Source organism: Myotis yumanensis, unplaced genomic scaffold, assembly GCF_028538775.1.
Source record: "Myotis yumanensis isolate MYYU_CA2020_CCGP unplaced genomic scaffold, mMyoYum1.0.hap1 SCAF_15, whole genome shotgun sequence".
Lineage (NCBI taxonomy): Eukaryota > Metazoa > Chordata > Mammalia > Chiroptera > Vespertilionidae > Myotis > Myotis yumanensis.
Window position 1 is genome coordinate 52512381 of NW_027223766.1, and position 21102 is coordinate 52533482.

General features: G+C 59.7%; 1 protein-coding gene and 1 long non-coding RNA gene across 3 annotated transcripts in view; one reads left to right on the plus strand and one right to left on the minus strand.

The window, feature by feature from the left end:
• The window catches only part of KCNK9 (potassium two pore domain channel subfamily K member 9), a 38446-nt gene extending 35694 nt beyond the window's left edge, over positions 1–2752 (minus strand). The window contains exon 1 of the mRNA XM_070392423.1: positions 2470–2752. Coding sequence (XP_070248524.1) covers positions 2470–2752 — 283 coding nt within the window. The remainder of the gene's footprint in view (positions 1–2469) is intronic.
• LOC138993283 (uncharacterized) overlaps positions 2315–21102 on the plus strand; it is a 28436-nt gene continuing 9648 nt past the window's right edge. The window contains exon 1 of one of the 2 annotated variants that reach the window (XR_011468256.1): positions 2315–2698. This is a non-coding gene — a long non-coding RNA (uncharacterized lncRNA). Of the gene's footprint in view, positions 2699–20654; positions 20780–21102 lie in introns of those variants that run through there. The other variant, XR_011468257.1, reaches the window with a different exon arrangement.

Here is a 21102-nt window from a genome sequence, read left to right on the forward strand (position 1 = left end):
GTGGTCGTTATAAACGTGTTTAAGATCCATTTCCCAGAGCGAGCCATTAGCTGCCTCCGAGAAGCAGGTTCATTAGTGGAGCGAGTGCCCGGTGCCTGCCCCTCGAGTGGGAGCTGCGAGTGGGCGCTCACTCCCAACGTCCAGGGCTGGAGGAGTGAGCCGAGGAGGTGAACCTGCCTCACTAAGGCCCCTGTCCGACAGGAGACGATGCCTGGGAGGCCGGCTTGGGGCTGGGTTTTGTTCTAGGCCTGGAGCACCTTCATTTGCATTTATATTAAAAAAAGAAGAAAACAAACAGAATTAACTAGAAAGGTGCTTTGTTTCCTGTAAATTCAGGGGCTCCACTAACCAGCTTCCAGGGGCAGAGCGCAGGACAGGCAGGCTCGGGCAGGGAGCCAGTGCACACCTACTAAGCACTCTCGTCGCTGGTGTCTGCAGGTACCAGGCCTCCCCCAGCCCCTCAGAGTCAACCTGGCAGGTGGCCACTGTGCAATGCCCTTCCCTCCTACGGGTGGGGAAACTGAGGCTGGGAAACGCCCAGTGTGGCCGGACTCGGGTCCCAAGCTCAGTGTCTTCCCACCCCAGGGCAGGTGAGCGAGGACAATCTCTTCTTCCCGACCTTACGGATTATTCCAACCTTTCTCTCCAGTAAGGCAGCTGAGCGCTCAGTAAAGGCAGAGAGAAGCATCAGCGCTGCCGTCAGGCGCCTTGGGGCGCACCCACAGCCCCTCTATGATAACACCTCGGCTGGGCCACCCTTTGTAGGCGTCACCGTGAGAAGCACAGGCCCAAACCACGGGTCAGAATCAACAAACACACCTGCACAAAATGTATCTAACAATTTCTTTTCTCAGGCAAACCAACATCTCTAGGTTCGATTTCAACTCCAACCCTCTCCTGGGACCGGCCCAGCGTGGCGTGTCCCAGAGAGCGGCCAGACGCCCCCGTCCTGGATGGAGACACTAAAGACCAAGGGAGGGTGGCTTCCCCGCCCTGGGGGGGTCGGCTTGGGAGCATCTGTCTCGCTCTCTGGCCTCCAGCTCACAGGCCCTGACCCCCAGGACCTTGCCTGCGCATGTGTGTTCCGGCCACAGCTCACAATGGAAGTTTACAGACAGAAAGGACCGTGATGACAATGACCGGCTGGCCCGTGGGGCACTGGGGGCACACGGCGGGCGAGGAAGGCTCTCCTGGGTTCTGGCCTGGGCCAGAGGTGTGGCGGACACAGAGCAAAGCTGGTTATGGAGACGACAGAAGGACCACTTCCTTCCAAAACCATGAGATGCTGCAGCAATGAATTAAACATTTCTGACAAGATGACTCTGAAAAGTGTTTGCAGCCGAGAAGGGAAGACAGGCCGAGCCGGGACTTCCTGTTGCATATGGCACAGCGAGCCGCTCCGCCAGCGCAGAGCTCCCCAGACGGCACATGCCGAGGCGACCGCAGAGGGGGAGGCCTCCTCCCCAGTGCAGGACAGACAGGACTGGAGGGGGACGGGAGAGAGGCCCCCCAGGCCAGCACGGTGGCCCTGACAGGACGAGGAGAGGGTGTGGAGGGCAGGGTGCAGGCTGGGACAAGCTGCGGTCAGACACCACCTCCTCCTGCCCGGGGAGGGCACCCACAAACCTGGGAGGAAGGGACCTGCCTGCGCTCCCAAAAGTGTGATGTCTGCAAGTTCACAGAGCCCAGGCCTCAGGGTGCTGCCCCGGCACCCACCAGAGAGCGCCCGGTGCACAGCCCCAAGTGGGGGCCAGGGGAGCCCCCAGGGCCTACCAGCAGGGCTCCCCCCAGACCGGGCCAACTTCTCCGGTTTGCAGGCCATACGCAGACTGGTCTTGCCCACAGCCCTGGGTGGGCAGGCCAGGACCGTCCCTGGCCCTCCTCCTTGCTCCCAGCACAGTTCACCCGCTGCCAACCCCTCACCAATCACCAGATACAAACTCTCTCCCCCCGGGCCTGGCACGACCTGCTGCAGAATTCGAAGAAGAGGCGCCAGCAGGGAGGGGGCTGAAATCTGGGCTCGGATGCTGGTGGCTGGCGAGGGTCAGCGCCGCCCACGCCCAGGGAGCCGTCCTGGCCACCCGAGTCTCTCCCCGCGCGGATGGCAGGCCGGGCACCCTCCCCAACTCGGGGAGAGGTAGTAAGTGTTGGGCTGGGAGCCGCGCAGCCCGCCGCCGGGCGGTGGGTGGGTGTCTGCTGGGGACTATTCTTAGCCTCCACTCGCTTCGCAGAGCGGCGCCTCCGCCCTCCCGGTCCCGCCCGCTCAGGGCTCACACGCCCGGTCCAGGCACCTGCGCCTGGAGAGCCCGGCTGGGGTCCTCCAGGAACCAGGCGCCGGAGCGGAGGGGGCTCTCGAGGGAGAGGGGGGGAGCGCTGCGGGAGGAGCCCCAGCGACAGGCTCCCCGCACCCAGCCCCGCGCCGCGCGCTCGGCCGCCTCCCCGGCTCCTCCGCCGGCGCCCAGCCCTTACCTATGGTGGTGATGACCGTGATGGCAAAGTAGAAGGAGCCGGCGAATTTCCACTGGACGCCGGCGCGGTGCGGCTCCGACTGCAGGATGACCTGCTCCAGCTGCCGGTAGTCCTCGCCGCTGATGTTGTACTTCCCCTTGAGGCGCGTCTCCTCCGCTTTGAGTTTCTCCTCCTCGCGCATCTCGTGGTCCGACTCCAGGGCGTCGAAGACGGCGGCGCCCACCAGCAGGTAGGTGAAGGTGCAGACGATGAGGGACAGAGTCCGCACGTTCTGCCTCTTCATGGCCGCCAGCAGGGAGCTGGCGCGGGGGGCATGTCCCGCAGGCTCGCAGCCGCGCGCGTCCCACTGCAGCGCCCGGCGGCCGCCGCCGCCTCCGCCGCCGCCGCCGCCTCCAAGTTGTAAGCAGCGGCGGCGGCAGCAGCAGCAGCAGCAGCAGCAGCGGGGAGGCGGGGGGCGGGGAGGCTGGGGGTGCCCCCCTCCGCCGGGGCCGCCACAGCCGCCGCCACCGCGAGGCGGCCCGCGGGGCAGGGGAGGCGCGGGCCCGGGCTCGGGCGAGAAGGCGGACAGGCACAGGAGGCTGCTGGAGCGCCGCGGCCAGGCGTCCGGGAGCCCCGACACCCTGCGCCAGACCCGGCCGAAGCAGCCCGCCCCACTGCGCAGGGCCATGCACGGCGGCGCCTCCGGGCACCGCGCGCCCTCCGCTCCCCGCCCCCCGCTCCCGCCGGAAAAGCAGGGGCAGGAGCGGGAGCGCGGCCCGAAGGCGGCCTCCGGGGCCTGCGCCCCTCGGGGTCCGGCTCCCGGGCGGCGGCGCCCCGCTAGGAGCCCACAGGTTGGCGCGCGCCCGGCTGGACCTCCTTCTCCGTTTACCTCTCCGCGGCCCCCCTCGAGGGGGGTGTGGAAAAGTTTGCGAAGTGCCGGCGTCTCCGGAGTCCCCAGCCGGCGAGGCAGGGACCGGGCAGGTGCGGCGGGCGGGGCAGCCCGAGGCCCGAAGGTCCGAGCGCCCAGGGCCCACCCGAGCGCGCAGGGACGGGGAGGGGTCCCTGCCGGGCGTCGGCCGGTCCACGAAGTTTGCTCCGCTCAGCCCCCGAGGCGCGGGATCGGGGCGCGGCCTCCGGGCGGCAAAGCCCGCGGCGGTGCGGCCTCGGGGGCGGCCGGGAGGCGGCGCGGTGGCGGTCGTCCAGCCCGCTTCTCCGAGGGCGGCGGGCGCGGCGGCGGCGGCGGCGGGAGGGGTCCCGCGGGCCTCGCGGAGCTGCAGAGCGGGCGCGGGCGCATCAGCCGCGCCGGGGTCGGGGCCCTCCGGCGTCCAGGCGTCTGGGGAGGCGGCTGTGGCGCTGGTCTGCCCGGGGCGCTGCGTGCGTGCGCGCCGGAGGGAGCCCGAGTGTGTGTGTGTGTGTGTGTGCGTGTGCGTGTGTGTGTGCGCGTGTGTGTGCGTGTGTGTGTGCGCGCGCGTGGCAGCCCCGCTCCGGCGGGAGGGCCGCGGGGGGCGGGGGCCGGGCTACGCGGAGGCACGGCCTTCCTCCTCTCTTCCTCCCTCCCCCTCCCCCCGCAGCCTCCGGGGCGCGCCACCTCCCGCCTGGTACCCGGCCAGCTGGCGAGGCGGCCGCGGCAGCTCCCGCTGCAGACCGAGCGCGGCGCAGGGTGCGCACGGAGGGAGCGGGAGGGGCGGCCGGTGCCGGGAGGGCGGGGGCGGGCGGAGGACTAGGTGTCTGGGGAGTGAGGGTGGAGGCGGAGCCAGCAGCAGGTTTCAGCGCGGAGGCCGGGAAGACCAGGCGGCTGCTGGGTCCTTGGAGCCGGCTCCCTGCGAGCGCGCGCAGCCGCGCGGGGCGGAGAGTTTGCGGGACCCGGGGCTGTGGGAGGAGAGGGGTTCTGTTCAGCCCAAGAAGACAGACCGGCGGCTTAAGGGAGAGGAGGCAGCCGGCCGAGGGCGGGGCACCAGCAGAGGGGGCCGTGTGCACCCGGGAGCGGGCAGCGCGCGCGGTTCCCCAGGGCCAGCTACCTGGCGCCGGCGCGTGCCACTGGCGGGGGGCACCTCCTCATCGCGTGGTGGGGTCCCCAGGGTCGCCTCAGCTCCCTCCAGCGGCCCAGCCGGTGGCCCAGAACCTGCTGACCTGAGCCGTTACCCCGGGGAGCGCCGAGGATGGCACGGGTTGCCACTCTTGGGGTCCGGGCCACACCCCTCTTTCCTCCCTGTGGCTTTTCCCAGAAACACTCTCTAGGTTCCCCGAGGCTGGTCGCGGGGTGCATCCGCACGCCACCGGCCCCTCCCCTGCTCTCTGAGCAGCGCCAGGCCCCTCTCCCGACCAGCCTGGGACTGGACACGCGGCCCCCCTCCTCTGGGGCGCACTGACCCCCTGTGTCCGGAGGGGAGACCTCGCCTGGCTCCCCTTCCCACGTCAGCCCCCTCTGCCCCCTTCCCTCAGCTCCCTGCAGATCGAGGGGGGTCCTTTCATCACGGCCCCCTAATCTCTTGGAGCTCGAAATGGGCAGATTGAAGCCGCGGAGACACCCGCCACCCCGGGTTCCCCTTCTCTGGGCCAGGCCTTGGACCCGGCCAAGGAAGAGATGGAGACTTGGGGAAAGGGGCGCCCCCCGGCGGCGGGCGAAGAGCCGGGGCAGAGGTGGACTTGGGCGCTGCGAAGTTGGCCGGGGGATCAAATCCAACCCTCTCGCAGCTCGCGGGCTACGGGCGTTCTGACCCCTCTGAGTCGCCCCCCCCCCACTCGGGCCGCGCATCGGCTCCCGGTCCGCAGGGACTTGGAGCGAGGCCCGGGACCCTCAGCTTCACGGAGGCTCCCCGGCTTTCCACACATTTGAGGGGCTCGCGAGTGCGTGCGCCCCCGCCGCTCCGGGAAAGAGGCCCGCGCTCTGTTCCGGCCGCGGGGTCTCCGCCGAGTCCGCGGGCTCCTGGAGCGCCAGGAGGGAGAAAGGGGGCGCAAGTCCCGCCCCAAGGCGCTCCCCCTAGAATTCATTTTGGAAACCAGGCCCCTGCGCTTGGCGATGGAGCCCGGCTGCCCGGTGAGTCACCGCGGGCGGGCGACCAGGATTCCCAGCGGCTGGTGCTTCACTGCGCGGCGGCTCGGCCCACGACGGAACCCCAGCCGGGCCTCCCGGGCCCCGCCGCGGAGCCACCCTGAGTCACGGCCGTCGGACCCCCGCCGTCCGGAAGCGCCGGCGGCGGGGCGCCGCCAGGGGGCACTGGACTCCGACCCACAGGTCCGCCCGCTGTGAGCCAACCTGGGGAGGAGCCCCCGGCGCCCGCGGGCAGGTGCGGAGCGGGGCGGGGACGCTGTCCACCAGCAGAGCCCACGCTGTGTCAAGAGCCTCTTCTCCGGGGTTTACAGACAGCCTTCCAGGAAAGGAACCGCTTTCCGCGTCCTGGAAGGGACCTGGGAGATAAACTAGTCCAAACCGCGGCTTACAGATGGGAACACTTCCAACCGAGAATCTGTGCCCAGGGACACAGGCAATTCGGTCTAGCCCTCCGCCCTGCTCCGCCCAGCGCTCCTTCAAGGCCCGCTGCCTTCTGACCCCAAGTCCCAGTGCCATGTCCGCCACAGACCCCCCCAAATGCTGGTCTCCCTTTTCTCCCCCCTCCAACTTACAGCTTTGGACTCAAGAGAAACAAGGCAGGAGCCAGGCCTCAGGGCAGAATCTGGGGGGTGGGAGCGGAGGGTGCTCTGGCCTGCCCATCTGCCCCCACACTCCCCTCCACGCCCCACACTCCCCTCCACACCCCACACCCTCTCCACGCCCCACACCCTCTCCACGCCCCACACCCTCTCCACGCCCCACACCGTCTCCACGCCCCACACTCCCCTCCACGCCCCACACTCCCCTCCACGCCCCACACTCCCCTCCACGCCCCACACCCTCTCCACGCCCCACACTCCCCTCCACGCCCCACACCCTCTCCACGCCCCACACTCCCCTCCACGCCCCACACTCCCCTCCACGCCCCACACCCTCTCCACGCCCCACACCCTCTCCACGCCCCACACTCTCCTCCACGCCCCACACTCTCCTCCACGCCCCACACTCCCCTCCACGCCCCACTCCCCTCCACGCCCCACACTCCCCTCCACGCCCCACACCCTCTCCACGCCCCACTCCCCTCCACGCCCCACACCGTCTCCACGCCCCCGCTCCCTCTCCCTGCCACGCTCCCTCTCCCTGCCACGCTCTCCTCCCATGGCCTTGACCTACAGGTAGAAGGCGGGCTCCTGGCGCAGAGCCTGTCCTGACACCTCCCGTGCGCCCCCAGAGCTCTTCCCCAAGGCGGTTCTGTTAACCTTGGTGGCTGTGACAGTCCAGAAAGGTCAGGCTGGTCTCTGGGGGGGTCGGGTGGGGGACACCCCAACTCCAGCTCAGCCTGGAAGTGGATTCAGAGCTCAGTGTGGCCAATCAGAGCCCAGGATGCCCCCTGCCCACAGTGATTGGCTGGGTGTGGCTCCCCCCTCACCCAATGGGAGCCCTGGGAAAGCATTGCCAGGAGGAGCAGAGGGTGGGAAGGAAGCCGGTAATGAGGGTGCAGGCCCCGGCACCCACCTGAGGAAGCAAATGTCAGAGATCTCTGCTCAGGCCACCGGCTGGTGCCTGGGAGCCAGCAGCCTGTGGCCCCTCCCCCGGGGGCCGTGGGCCTGCGTTAGGAAACAGATGGCCTGATCAGAGAATAAGGGCCTCCAGGCTCTGTCACTCCGCTGCCTGCTCGTGTGCTAGGTTCTTCAGACGCTGAGTGAGTCCACAGCCCCACCTCCGAGAGCTGCTACCCTGTCCCCCCGCAGAAGCCTGTGGTTTACTGTCCTGGAGAGGGTTGGAGGGCCCTGCCCGCCAGCCCAGAGCTCCTCCCACAGCAGCGCTGAAGGCAGAGAGGGTGGCGCTCTGGGGCAGGTCCCCCGCTGACGCCGGGCACCAGTCAGTGCAGGCCCCAGGCAGTTCCATTTGCTGGAAGGAGCCGAGTCTGCTGGTCCCAGGACCCCCAACTCCTTGGGCAGGGCCCAGGCTTTGCCATATTAATGCCCACATCTGTGAAAACGGGCAGAGGCTGACAATCATCGTCCCCATTTTACAGATGGGGAAGGTGAGGCACCGAGTCCAGGGGGTCAGAGGAGCTGGAATGAGCCTGCCGTCCCCCCAGGGCCAGTGGCGGATTCAGAGGGAAGCACAGGGCAGCCGGGCAACTGAGCCCACGCAGAGCTCCCCTGCCTCCTCTTGGGATGAGAACGTGTGTGTCACCAGGAAGGCGGTGTTGAACGGAGGGCAGGACCTCTCAGAGCCTGCCGTCCACTCACAGGCATCGCGCGCCTGGGCAGCAGTGCTGGGAGCAGCGCTCCCCAAATCCATGTGACCACAGAGTCTGCACAAAGTCGGCCTCAGCACCAGCTCCTAGGTCCACTCTTGGGGAGCCACTGGCCTCGCCCAGAGAGCAGGGCACAGGGAGGCAGGACACCTGGGTTCCACTTCCGCTCGGGCCCTCAGACAAGCCCACGCCAGTGCAGTCCTGTGGCCTCAGCTCCTGGCTGGGCCCTGCCTCCGTGGAGCTTCCCCCTCCACCTGCAGCCAGAGCCCCTCTGACACTGACCCTGCCCTCCATGCTGAGAGCCCCCAGCGCCTCCTGGGCATGCTCACCTCACACCTCCCACCTTTTGCAGACTGTCCCCTCCTTTGAGGCAAGGACGGCGCCCCAGTACCCGCGCACATGCGTGCCCTCGCTCTATTAGAGGAAATGTGATTAGTGGGTCTCAGGTTGCTGAGTGGGGTCTGAACCATGCCTGCTCCATAAATAGCTCATCACGTCCGGAGCCCTGCGCTGCCAGGCCCAGCGGGCGACTGGCAGAGGCATCTGCAGCTGACAGCTCCCAGGGGCTGCTGAGGGCCACCGGCCCAGCAGGAGGGTCTCATTAACAGAGTCCTGAGTGCAGGGTCGATAAGGGGGGGCGCCGCTCCACGACCAGGCAGAGGGGGCAAGAGGGCCCTTCCGAGCTCACCCCGCCAGCCCGGGATAACTCGTTGTCCAGAGAGAGGGGCACTGTGGGACCCCACTAGCTGCTTTCTTAACATTTAACAATCATCACTTCATAGATAAAAACAAAAACTAAAAACCTTCACCCGACCGGTGTGGCTCAGTGGTTGAGCGTCGACCTGTGAACCAGGAGGTCACGGTTCGATTCCTGGTCAGGGCACATGCCCGGGCTGCGGGCTCGATCCCCACTGTGGGGCATGCAGGAGGCAGCTGATCAATTCTTTCTCATCATTGGTGTTTCTATCTTTCCTTCTCCCTTCCTCTCTAAAATCAATTAAAATTTTTAATAATAAAAAAAAATAAAAACCACCGCTGACTGGGTCGGCAGTAACTGCCCCACCTCGGGCAAGTGGCCGAGTCTCCATGTTGAACATGGGCTGTGGCGGGGTTCCCTCCGGTGGCAGTGGGAGGGGTGGTGTAACACCTGGACAGTGCCAGCACTGGGGGGGGGGGGGGGCCTAGGAACCAGCAGCAGGTGTGGGGCCTGCACAGAAGCAGCCGGTCCCTAAGGCCCAAGCTCCGTTCTCCCCCCTCCCCCCCCACCCCGGGCAGACAGTCCAGGTCCTCCCATGGCCAAGGGAGGGGCCCTCCCCGGGTCTCTCTCCTGGCCAGGGAAGCACAGGAAAGAGGCGTCCACACCTGGCTGGACCTCTCCCACCTGCAGCAGGCGCTGTCCTCTCTCCAGCTGACTGCCCACCGGCCGCGGGAGCGGAGCCAGTGCCACAGGCCGCACGCAGCGGGGACCCGCTGCTCGGCCAGCTCCCTCCGGCGGGAGCTAACTTTAGCCGGTCACATGGCGCGCGGTGCCTGTGCCCAGAGCTCGCAGAGCCCTGCGGAAGGTGTTTAACTGTCTTCCCCTCCGAAGCCTGGCTCTCGCCTCTGCCATTTCCACCTTGTGTGGCAGAAGGTATTTTTGCAAGCGCAGCCGAGGTGGCAGCGACTTCACAGCGTGAGGCTGCGCCCTGTACACGCCACTGCTATTTCGGGGACTCGCAGGTGTGTCGTTTGTGTCCTGACGGCCCGGCAACTCCCAGGGAGGGAAGAGGGGCAGGTGCTCCAAGGCCCGAAGGTCCCCGAGCTCGGGCCCCAGGTTCCTCCCCGAGGAAGCCTGCCTGCCCCGGGCTGGGCTGGGCAAGGCCTGGGCCCCATGCACACAGCAGCAAGGCCGTGCCCCCAGCCCCTGAGCTGTCCCGCTCTCCGTTGTTCTGAGCTGGAGCAGACAGGCAGCCCCGAGGATGCGCACTTGCAGATGGTAGAGACGACCTCCCGGGGCTGGGAGGAGCTCTGGCCATGGGTCTCCTTCCCTGCTCACCCGTGAGGGGCGTTGGCCCAGAGAAGGGGCCGAGCTGGGAGGCCCCGAGTCACTGTCAGCAGGGCCGGGACACTGTCCAGCTTCGGGCCCCTGAGGGTGTCCAGGCAGCCTGCGTGGCCCAGCCACCCAGCTCTGGCCGCCAGCACCCACGAGCCAGCAGCAAGGCCAGGCTGTGGCGGAGCCGATGCTGGATGGGAGAGTGCACAGCCCTGGTCGGGCAGCGGGCGAGGCGGGGCTGGGGCTGCGGGGAGATGAGATACCTGGGTGCGGGGTCAGGCCTGCCTCCGGGAGAGCATTTGAGCTGCGACTTCAATGCCGTGTTGGGAGCCAGGGAGGTCATCCAGGCAGAGGGAGTGGCTGATGCCCTCGAGTCAGGGGACGGATCTTGGCTGGTTCAGCGAAGAGCAAGAATGCAAAGGTGGCTGGGGTCAAGATGAGGTCAGAGGTCAGGGCTCCAAGGCCCCCAGGAGGATAGGAGGTGGGCGGGTGGGGGGCTGGATCTTACTTGTGCCCCAGGAACCACGCTGCACTGGATGAGGGGGAGTCGAGTCACAGCCTCCCTGGGCGGGGTGGGTCCCCTCCTGCTGTGTGGGCCTTGCAGGGCCCAGGGCCTAGGTAGCCCTCTGACCTGGAGGAAGAAAGTCCCCAGGAAATGGGTGGCCAATGAAGCAATAAGGACCCCAACTCTGATGACCGTGAGGCTGGGCTGCCACCAGCCCCGAGGCCACGCTAAGGGTCTCCCCTCGGGGGGCGCTAGGCCTGGCAGGGAGGGTGGGGGTGAGCGGGGTGAAGTCACAGCAGATTTGGGTGCTGTCTGGCCCTCAGCGCCCTAGGACAGGCCTGGGGGACACAGCGTGACTCCCACAGCACCAGGAAGGGTCCCCAGTCCCCCAGGCCCTCCCCAGTCCCCTCCCCCCCGCCCGTGCCTGCAATCCCTGTAATGGTGGGTGACTGAATCACTCCTTTTAAAGATCATTTTGCTCTTTACATCGATTTATTCTTCATCACAAACAATGCCTTTTTGCATAGAATCTAAGAAACAGAGGAAAATATACAGAAGCAAAAGGGAAAGAAACAAAAACCTAAGCCGGGCCCCCTCCCCCCCCTTGGGGGGAAGTTAGACCATTCAGCAATGGGCCCAGGCCTGGGAACGAGGCTGCACCCTAAGCACACGGCTGGTGCCGGAGGCTCCCTCAGAGTCACGTTCAAGGAAAGGGGTGGCGGGTAAAGTTCAGGGACAGTCAGGAGGGCCCAGGGAGGAGGCAGAGAAGGGGAGGCCCTGGAGGAGAGGCAGGTGAGGCCAGGGTGCTCACACGTCACAGAGCAAGGCGCTGTGGTCAAGGGGCTTCCGTGGCCTGGCACCAGCAATACTGTCCACGACTCAGCCCCAAGTGCACCGCTCCCCTGGGGGGCCACCTCAACCCATAGACCGTCCAGCCATGCCCCTCAGACAGTGCACAGGGAGAGGAGCAGGAGAGGAGCAGGGGAGGAGCAGGGGGAGGAGCGGGGGAGAAAGCGGGGAGGAGCAGGGGGAGGAATGGGGGGAGCAGGGAGAGGAGCAGGGAGAGGAGCAGGGGGAGGAGCAGGGAGAGGAGCAGGGGAGGAGCAGGGGGAGGAGCAGGGGAGGAGCAGGGAGAGGAGCAGGGGGAGGAGCAGGGAGAGGAGCAGGGGAGGAGCAGGGGAGGAGCAGGGGGAGGAGCAGGGAGAGGAGCAGGGGGAGGAGCAGGGAGAGGAGCAGGGGAGGAGCAGGGGGAGGAGCAGGGGAGGAGCAGGGGGAGGAATGGGGGGAGCAGGGAGAGGAGCAGGGGGAGGAGCAGGGAGAGGAGCAGGGGAGGAGCAGGGGGAGGAGCAGGGGAGGAGCAGGGAGAGGAGCAGGGGGAGGAGCAGGGAGAGGAGCAGGGGAGGAGCAGGGGGAGGAGCAGGGAGAGGAGCAGGGGAGGAGCAGGGGGAGGAGCGGGGGAGAAAGCGGGAGGAGCAGGGGGAGGAATGGGGGGAGCAGGGAGAGGAGCAGGGAGAGGAGCAGGGGGAGGAGCAGGGAGAGGAGCAGGGGGAGGAGCAGGGAGAGGAGCAGGGGAGGAGCAGGGGGAGGAGCAGAGGAGGAGCAGGGGGAGGAATGGGGGGAGCAGGGAGAGGAGCAGGGGAGGAGCAGGGGAGGAGCAGGGGGAGGAATGGGGGGAGCAGGGAGAGGAGCAGGGGAGGAGCAGGGGGAGGAATGGGGGGAGCAGGGAGAGGAGCAGGGAGAGGAATGGGGGGAGCAGGGAGAGGAGCAGGGGAGGAGCTGGGGGAGGAACAGGGGAGGAGCAGGGGGAGGGATGGGGGGAGCAGGGAGAGGAGCAGGGGGGAGCAGGGGGAGGAACGGGGCGGGGGGGGGGGGGGAGCAGGGCCGGGCCTCCCACCCAGTCTGTGCCTTTTCTGAGAGGAGCCTTTCAGCCCTGAGCTCCTCTATGGGCTCAGCTCTTTGTCTTCCCCACTCCCCCCCGCTCCAGCCCTCCCACCTCGCCCTGTGCCCTCTCACCCATGTCCTCCCTGGTAAATTTCTTGGGAGTTCAATTGCATCTCAACATCTGTCTCTTGTGGGACTCAGACTAACACAGGGGCATTCAGAAACCACCTGAGCCCCCAAAGAGCCAACAAAGAACAATCACAGCTTTTAAGGGGCCAGAGCCAGCGAGGAAGGGAGCAGCCAGAGAGAGAGAGAGGGAGAGAGAGAGAGGGAGGGAGGAGGGAGGTGGGACTTGGGAGGTGACAGGGTTAGATGAGGACACAGGCGGGGCCCCTGGAGGGAGTTCAAGTTCCTATGGGAAGAAAGGACCAGAGCTCACTCTCCAGAACATGAGGACACGCCACGCCGGGAGAGAGCCCTTGCTGGGTCCTGGCACCATAACCCAGGCCGTCCAGCCGCAGGACTGGGAGAGCGAGTGCCCACAGGCAGGCCTCCAGCCTTGGCTCTGGGAGGGCCACCTGAGCCGACAGCAGGACCCACATGTGTGAAGTGGAAACTCAGTGGCTCAACATTACAAAGGCTTCTGCTCGCTCCTGTGAGTTGACAGGCAGCTCTGCTCTCTGAGGCTCCTCTGAGACTGGACAGCTGCGCCCCTGCCCTCCTTCCAGGACCCGGCAGGAAGGGGGACCCCACAGATCTCGCCAAGGTCCCGGAGACTCCGCCCAGAAATGTCCTATGTCACTTCTGAGTACATTTTGTCACATGGCCCAGCTCGGGGGTCAGCCCAACCACGTGTCCAGCAAAGACCTCGCCCAAGAATCCGGCTCAGCCCAGGTGTGGCTCACCTGTGAGGACGCAGGAAACCATCTGAGCTGCACTTCCTGAGCCCTGGTCTACGCCCCTTTCCCCCCCGCACCCTCGAACCCTCGTGTGAGGGAGACTCGAGAGAAGACTCAGGATAGAGTATGGACTGATGTACAGGGGTAGATACAGAAGCAGAGCAACACTGAACAGAATGTTAAACTACAGTGGGAAGCCTGGGGAGGGTTGGGGGGGGATTAAGAGACCAACTGAAGGACTTATATGCATGCATATAAGATTAACCAATGGACACAAGACATGGGGCGGGGGTGGGGGGGGGGGTGGGGGGTAGGGGCCGGGGGAATGTCAAGGGGGGGAAAAAAGGAGACATATGTAATACTCTTTGTAATACTTTAAGAAATAAAAATTATTAAAATAAAAAAAAAAAAAAGACTCAGGATAGGAAATTAATGAGACAGGATGGAGCCCACAGAATGAAGAAAGATGAAGAGGGAAGGGCGGTGGGTGAGCGGGGCCTTGATAGGTGGGGAATTAAATCAAAATGAATACGGATAGACCTGTCAGACCCTGCCACCTAATGCTTAGTAAGGGCTCCCGAAATAGAAGCTCCTCCCGGGAGGGAAAATTCCAATGATGGTCTGCTTAGAAAAGTCCTAGCTCAGCAACCTCGCAAGGTCTGGGCAGGGGAAATTTACAGGCTCTCCCAGGGCCTCATCCTTGAGGGGCAGGGGAAGGAAGAATTCTAGAAATTCTCACACTGGACGGAGGAGGAATAGTCAGGGGGAAATAACGCGTCTTACTGGGTGAAATAGGAGGCGTCTTAGTACAGAGAAATCTGTGTCTGGTCGCAGGGACGAGGAGGGTCTGGGTGTCTGCTCAGGCGCCACAACAGAGTCCCAGGGACTGGTGTCCGGCACAGTGGGCGTTTGCTTCTCACCGTTCTAGGGGCTGGAAGCCCAAGGCCAAGGGTCTGGCGAAGTAGGTTTCATTTCGAGGTCACGTCTCTTGCTTTGCGACGGCTGTCGTCTTGCCGTGGGCTCCCGTGACCTCTTCTTTGTCCGTGCTCTGGGGGGGAGGGGCAAGAGTGAGCTCTAGTGTCTTTTCTTATGAGGGCACTAACCTTATCTGATCAGGGCCCCACCCTTATGACCTAGTTTAACCTTGATTACTTCCTCAGGGGCCCCATCTCCAAGTACAGTCACACAAAGGTTTGGGGTTTCAACATGTGCATTTTGGGGAGACACAAACATTCAGTCTGTAACAGAAGAGCATAAGTACGGATTTCTAATTGACAAAGAAAAATATAGAAGGAACTGTAACTTGATCAAACCATCAAAAATGAGGAAGAAACGATGTAAAATAAATAGCCAACAACAGGAAGTATGTTAAATATGTGAGTTACCATCTTAAATGGAAAGATGTGGACTCTCCATGAGAACAGCCAGACCTTGTCATACTGGGTTCTGAAGAAACACAGCCAAATATAAGCTGTTTATTAGAAATACACTCGAAACAGAATACTGTAGATATTTAGATGGCTGGGGAAATATGTGCAAGGATAAAGCAAGTGAAAATAAAGTAGAACTGGCAGGTACTAATTTCAAAAAAGGTTAAAGATGCTTACACGTGATAAATGAGAACATTCTACAGTAGAGGGATACACAGTCAGAAGCCTGCATTTATAAAAGAAGAGCTAACTTTTCAAAGCAAAACCTATTGGGAAAGAGAACTTGATAAAAAAAATATAAGCATATGAGGGACAGCTGCTCATTTCTATCAGAAATGGACAGAAGTGTTAGAAAGGAAGTCCCAGGTATGCAGTCCCATGCATGCAGTCCCATGTATGCAGTCCCATGCATGCAGTCCCATGTATGCAGTCCCAGGTATGCAGTCCCAGGTATGCAGTCCCAGGTATGCAGTCCCCTGTATGCAGTCCCATGCATGCAGTCCCATGTATGCAGTTCCATGTATGCAGTCCCATGTATGCAGTCCCCTGTATGCAGTCCCAGATATGCAGTCCCATGTATGCAGTCCCAGCTATGCAGTCCCAGGTATGCAGTCCCAGGTATGCAGTCCCATGTATGCAGTCCCAGGTATGCAGTCCCATGTATGCAGTCCCAGGTATGCAGTCCCATGTCTGCAGTCCCAGGTATGCAGTCCCAGGTATGCAGTCCCATGTATGCAGTCCCCTGTATGCAGTCCCCTGTATGCAGTTCCATGTATGCAGTCCCATGTATGCAGTCCCAGGTATGCAGTCCCATGTATGCAGTCCCAGGTATGCAGTCCCAGGTATGCAGTCCCAGGTATGCAGTCCCATGCATGCAGTCCCATGTATGCAGTTCCATGTATGCAGTCCCATGTATGCAGTCCCCTGTATGCAGTCCCAGATATGCAGTCCCATGTATGCAGTCCCAGCTATGCAGTCCCAGGTATGCAGTCCCATGTATGCAGTCCCATGTATGCAGTCCCAGGTATGCAGTCCCATGTATGCAGTCCCAGGTATGCAGTCCCAGGTATGCAGTCCCAGGTATGCAGTCCCAGGTATGCAGTCCCCTGTATGCAGTCCCCTGTATGCAGTTCCATGTATGCAGTCCCATGTATGCAGTCCCAGGTATGCAGTCCCAGGTATGCAGTCCCAGGTATGCAGTCCCAGGTATGCAGTCCCAGGTATGCAGTCCCCTGTATGCAGTCCCATGCATGCAGTCCCCTGTATGCAGTCCCATGTATGCAGTCCCCTGTATGCAGTCCCATGTATGCAGTCCCCTGTATGCAGTCCCCTGTATGCAGTCCCATGTATGCAGTCCCATGTATGCAGTCCCCTGCACTGCAGGGCCTCGATCAGAGCCTGGTGTGAACAAATCAAATTGCCCGTAGTGATGTCAGGGACAACTGGGGAACGCGATGTGGGTGGAGCCTGAGGAGATCGCAGGACACCACCTCTCTGAACAGGGCTGGGACCACGGTTACCAGGGACCTTCCTTCTCCATCGAGGAGGGAAGCTGAGGGACCGAGGGGCAGAAAGTAGGAGGCTGATCTCTCTTACTAAGACCTCAGTGAGAAACAAGCCTGGCGTCATGGCACAGCTACTGAGTCCCGGTGCTTTCCTGTACCTTTGACATTTTAAAACACCGAAGTAATAACACCAGAATAACGCAGCCCACGCATGTGGAGGTGTGTGTGACACACACTTTATATGTTCTCAAGAGCGAACACACGGTCATATGCCCACAGGCCACTGATGAAAGGCAGGAGCTGGCAGGCCAGCGAGGAAACCTCACCAAGTTCAAGGGACACACGAATGCAGCTGTTCACAGGCCTCCGTGCTCTGGCCACGCCCAATGCAAGGAGAAATAAAGGATAGCAGGGAGCCCCAAACCCTCCAACTACTTGCAACTGCAAAACATTCCTACATAACTCTTGGCTCACAGGGAAAATCAAAGGAGAAATTGCTGGAAATGAGGAAAAGGAAAAGCCTCGGGTTAGCACACACAGAGGGGAGCCCACGGCTCGGGAAGGCGCCGCCAGAAAGGCCTTCACCAGACACAGGAAGACTAGCCGTAGCACCAGCTCTTGTGCTTGGCTCAAGAAATTAGGGGAAAAACAACAAGAGAAATAAGAAAGAGAAGATTCATAAAGATAAGTGAAATTGATGAAACAGGAAAAAAATTTAAACAGTGGAAAGAATACGTAACTGCAAACGCTTGTTCTTTGAAATGGCTAATAAAGTAAAAAACAACCCTCGTGAGTCTCATTACAGGGCACGAAGAGCGAGAGATGGTAAAATTAGACGAGAGTGGGAATGAAGGAGGCTGACGTACCCCTAGAACTACAGACACAGGGGAGATAAAAGTAATTATGAGAGACTATTGCCTGCAACTCTGAGAAACCTCGGGACATGGACAGTTTCCTGGTATCAGTCAATTACCAAAATCAGTCCAAGGAAAAAACTGAAAGTGTTAATAGACCAATTACCATAAAAGAGATTAGGAGGTGACTGAAGATTTATCGGGGAAAAGGCACCAGAATCAGACAGGCGCACGGCCGAGGTGCATCTAATTTCTAAAGGTCTAATCCTGTCGGTGCTATGGAAACTATTTGGGGTCATGGAAAGAGATGGGAGAGAAACGCCCTTGTTCATCCTGCGCATCTACAATAACCTGAGTACAAGTAATACAAAATAAGGGGACTGCAGGCCAATGGCACTGCGGAATATAAATAAAAGTTCCTAAAATAAAATGCTAGCAAATAGAATCCAGCAACGGACATAAAGAACAATACCTTACTCTTCAGGTTTCCTGCAGGAATGCGAGTGTGGGCGAGGATCCTTGGCCCTGGGGACACTTTGTAGGCATACTGTCACCCCTCTTCTCTGAGCGTCTCTTGGGGAGACAGAGTCGGGACATGTTAGGCAATGATCAGGGGGCTCAAAAGAACAGGACTGGACAGAGCAAAGACATCTGAGGAGCCTTAATATCTGTCTGGTGGCCACGATTTCACATGGAAACCGTGTGGGGTTTATTCCAGTACAGGCTCCGAGAGGTCATATTGTTCCAACACCTTATCAACGATTCCATAAAACCAATTCCTTTCTGATCTGAAACCCACCGAGGGAGCAGCTGAAAGCATTTGCTTGTTTTTAGTTGCGCCCCGGTGCCCAGGACCTGGTGCTGAGCGTGTGGTCCATCGCACAGCACAGAATCTTGGCCATCTGCGGGGAGTTGGTGTGATTGACAGAGGCCTGGAGAGGTGCGGCGACTTCTGAGAGCACTCAGATGGCGAGGGCAGAGTCCGGATCTGAACCCTGCCGAGACCGGCCGCAGAGCCCAAGCTTTAAATGGTACACGTGGAAGTCACCCTCGGTGACTTGCTGGCTCACAGAGGAGTTCCAGGCGTCCATGTACCCAAAGCCAGGGCCACGGAATGAACGCTGGGTTAGGTGTCAGGAGGCCTCGGTTCCAGCCCCTGCCCTGCCACCAGCTCACTAGGTGGCTGGACCACGACTTTGGCCTTCTCTGACTCTGAGATGCCTTGAGCAGCCTGTCTCTGCAGAGCCGGCCTCGAGGCGCTGTCCGTGGTGCTGAAGGCCTCCTGCCCAGGGTTCCCACTTCACTTCCCCGTCTCCAGAGGAGCTGGCCTGGGCAGCTGCCAGGGACACAGTGTGATTAATCAGCAGGTTTGAAATGGCAAACTAAATTCTAAAGGTGGACGCAGGGAAGAATTCTTTATTGGTTTGCTGAATCGGTGCCAAAGGATCTTTTTTTACCAAAAGCCATGTCTTTGACAATTCGCATCACCTGGGGCTGACTCAAACATCTCAATTTTTGGAGAGAGGCATGGAATTAAGTTTCCACTGCCCAGCAGAATAAAGGGAACATCACCTAATCCCCAAGCTCCGTTTGCCCCTTTCAAGTCCCATCCTTCCCCTTCACCCACAGGGAATCGGTGCTAAATTTTGTGTCCGTTGCTCACTTTTTGTTTCTACAGTATTTTTTTTAAGGAACTTGTGTATGGAGCCTTAATAAATACATGGGTTTGCTTTGGGGACTCCGTCATTGAAATCAAGCCACAGGTATTCTTTGGTTGCCTGCTTTAGTCCATCAACGCTATGCTTTTGACGAGCATCTGTGTTATTCTGTAATCACCACCGTATTCTGTTCTGCTACACAAATCGGCCACAACGGAGTGACGAGTTCCATTCTTAATAGGGCACTGGAATTACGTCCTTTTCTCCTACTATGAACAATTCTGCCATAAATGTTCTGGGATGTGGCTCGTGTTGGGCAAACCACTATGGAATGGTAGTGGGGTCACTGGGTCATAGGATATGACCAGCTCAACTTTGCTAGGCCTGGTATAGACTCCTGGTGCCTACTGCATCCCATTCCCCCTCCTCTCTACCGCAGACAGGCCCCGTTCTCGGCCAGGCGGGGCCCTGTAGTTTGCTCTTCTCTATGGGTTGTGAGCAAAAGTGACTGAAAGTGGTAGATCCTCCTCGTATTTCTCCCCGTTTGTGACCTGTCTTTCCACCTCCTTTATGGAATCTTCTGAGGAACACAAGTTCTTAATTTTAACATACTAGAATTTATCATTTTATGATGTGGTTTTTGTGTCTCGGTTAGGAAATCTGTTTCTAACCCAAGGCCACAAAGCTACTTATAAAGTCTTCTAAATGTTGTATAATTTGCCTTTCACATTTAGGTCTTAGCCGAGAATAGATTTTCGTACACGGTGAGTCAGGGGTCCGAGGTCTCCCTTGCCCACATCTTCCCGCTTACTTTCCCAGCACTATCTCAGGAAGAGCCCAGCCTCTTCCCTGGCACATGGCCGCAGTAGTTCACACATCCCGTGTCCGTCTGCGCATGGGTCACTTCTGGGTTTTCCATTGGTCCCTTTCTGTGTGTTTACCATTGTACTATATTTCTACCTGTTCTTCAAGAGCATGTCGGTTATTGTTGGGTCTTTGCATTTCCACATAATCAGCTTGCCAAGTTTCACCCAAAGAAATTAAGCTTTTTATTACTGCAGCACTGAGTCCATAAATCAATATGGCGAAAATTCACATCTTTGGGACAGTCTCCCAGTGTCCCAACTGTCCACTTAGATCCTCTTTAATGTCCTCCAAGACACTGTTACCTCTTGTTCCATGAGGGTCTTGCACATTGAAAATGTATCCTTGGGTGGTGTATCCATCTCCTACTGCCACTGTAACACACTTAGTGGCCTACACAACACAAATGTCATACCTTACCGTTCCGGAAGCCAGACGTTAAAAATGAGTCTCTCGGGGCAAAAGTGAAGGATTCAGGAGGGCTTTGTTCTTCATGGAGTTCGTAGCGGGAATCCCTTTCCTGGCCTTTTCCAGCTTCTAAAGCAGTGGTTCTCAACCTTCCTAATGCCGCGACCCTTTCATACAGTTCCTCATGTTGTGGTGACCCCCAACCATAAAATTATTTGTGTTGCTACTTCATAACTGTAATTTTGCTACTTTTATGAATCATCATGTAAACATCTGATATGCAGGATGTATTTTCATTGTTACAAATTGAACATAATTAAAGCATTGTGATTAATCACAAAAACAATATGTAATTATATGTGTGTTTTCCGATGGTCTTAGGCGACCCCTGTGAAAGGGTTGTTCGACCCCCAGCAGCATCAGGCTAAATCCCCACGCTGCCCCCTCTGGTTCTCTTCCCAGGACGCTTGTGACTATCTTGAGGCCCCCTGGGTAATCTCCCTGTTTTAAAGTCAGGTGATTGGCAACTTTAATCTTACCTGTGCCTATACTTACTCTTCGTCATCGGACACCCACAGGCTCTGAGAATTGGGACGTGGCCATCTTCGGGATGCCCTTATCCAGCCGACCACAGAGTCTACCTTTTTTGTAGTTCTATAAGAGGTAGCCCATTTTATTTTCTAGCCATTTGTGCTATAAAAATGCGATGGCTTTTCTGTATAGATTTTGTATCCGACAACTTTGCTAAGCACGGATTGATTCTAATAAACTTGCGGATCCTTTATGTAGTAGACGGCACACGATGTCAATAACGACGGCTCTACTTCTTCCTTTCCAGCCCGTGTGCCTTCTGTGGGTTCTTGTCTTTGCGTTTCCGTGCTGGCCTGGGCCACGCACACATGTGGAGAGAGCAAGCATCCTTGTTTCGTTCCTGACCTTAGAGTGCTTACATTTCAACATTGAGAAGAAGGTTTGACGTATGTATATTTTTTATAGATATCCCTTTATCAGGTTAAAAAAACCTCTCTAGGCCTAGCTTTCTAGGAGTTTTTTTTTTGGGGGGGGGGGGGGGGGTAAGGGTGATATCGACTTTTATCAAGACTTTTCCCACATCTATAAGAATGTTCATATGCTTTTTCTTCTTTAACTTGACAATGTGGTAGATTATTAACATCCTGTCCAATGTGAAACCAACCTTGCATTCTCTTTGTACAACTCGACCACGATATGCTACCTTTTTCACATACAACTGAGTCTGTTTGCTAACATTTAGATTCAGATTTTTGCCCCTACATGAATG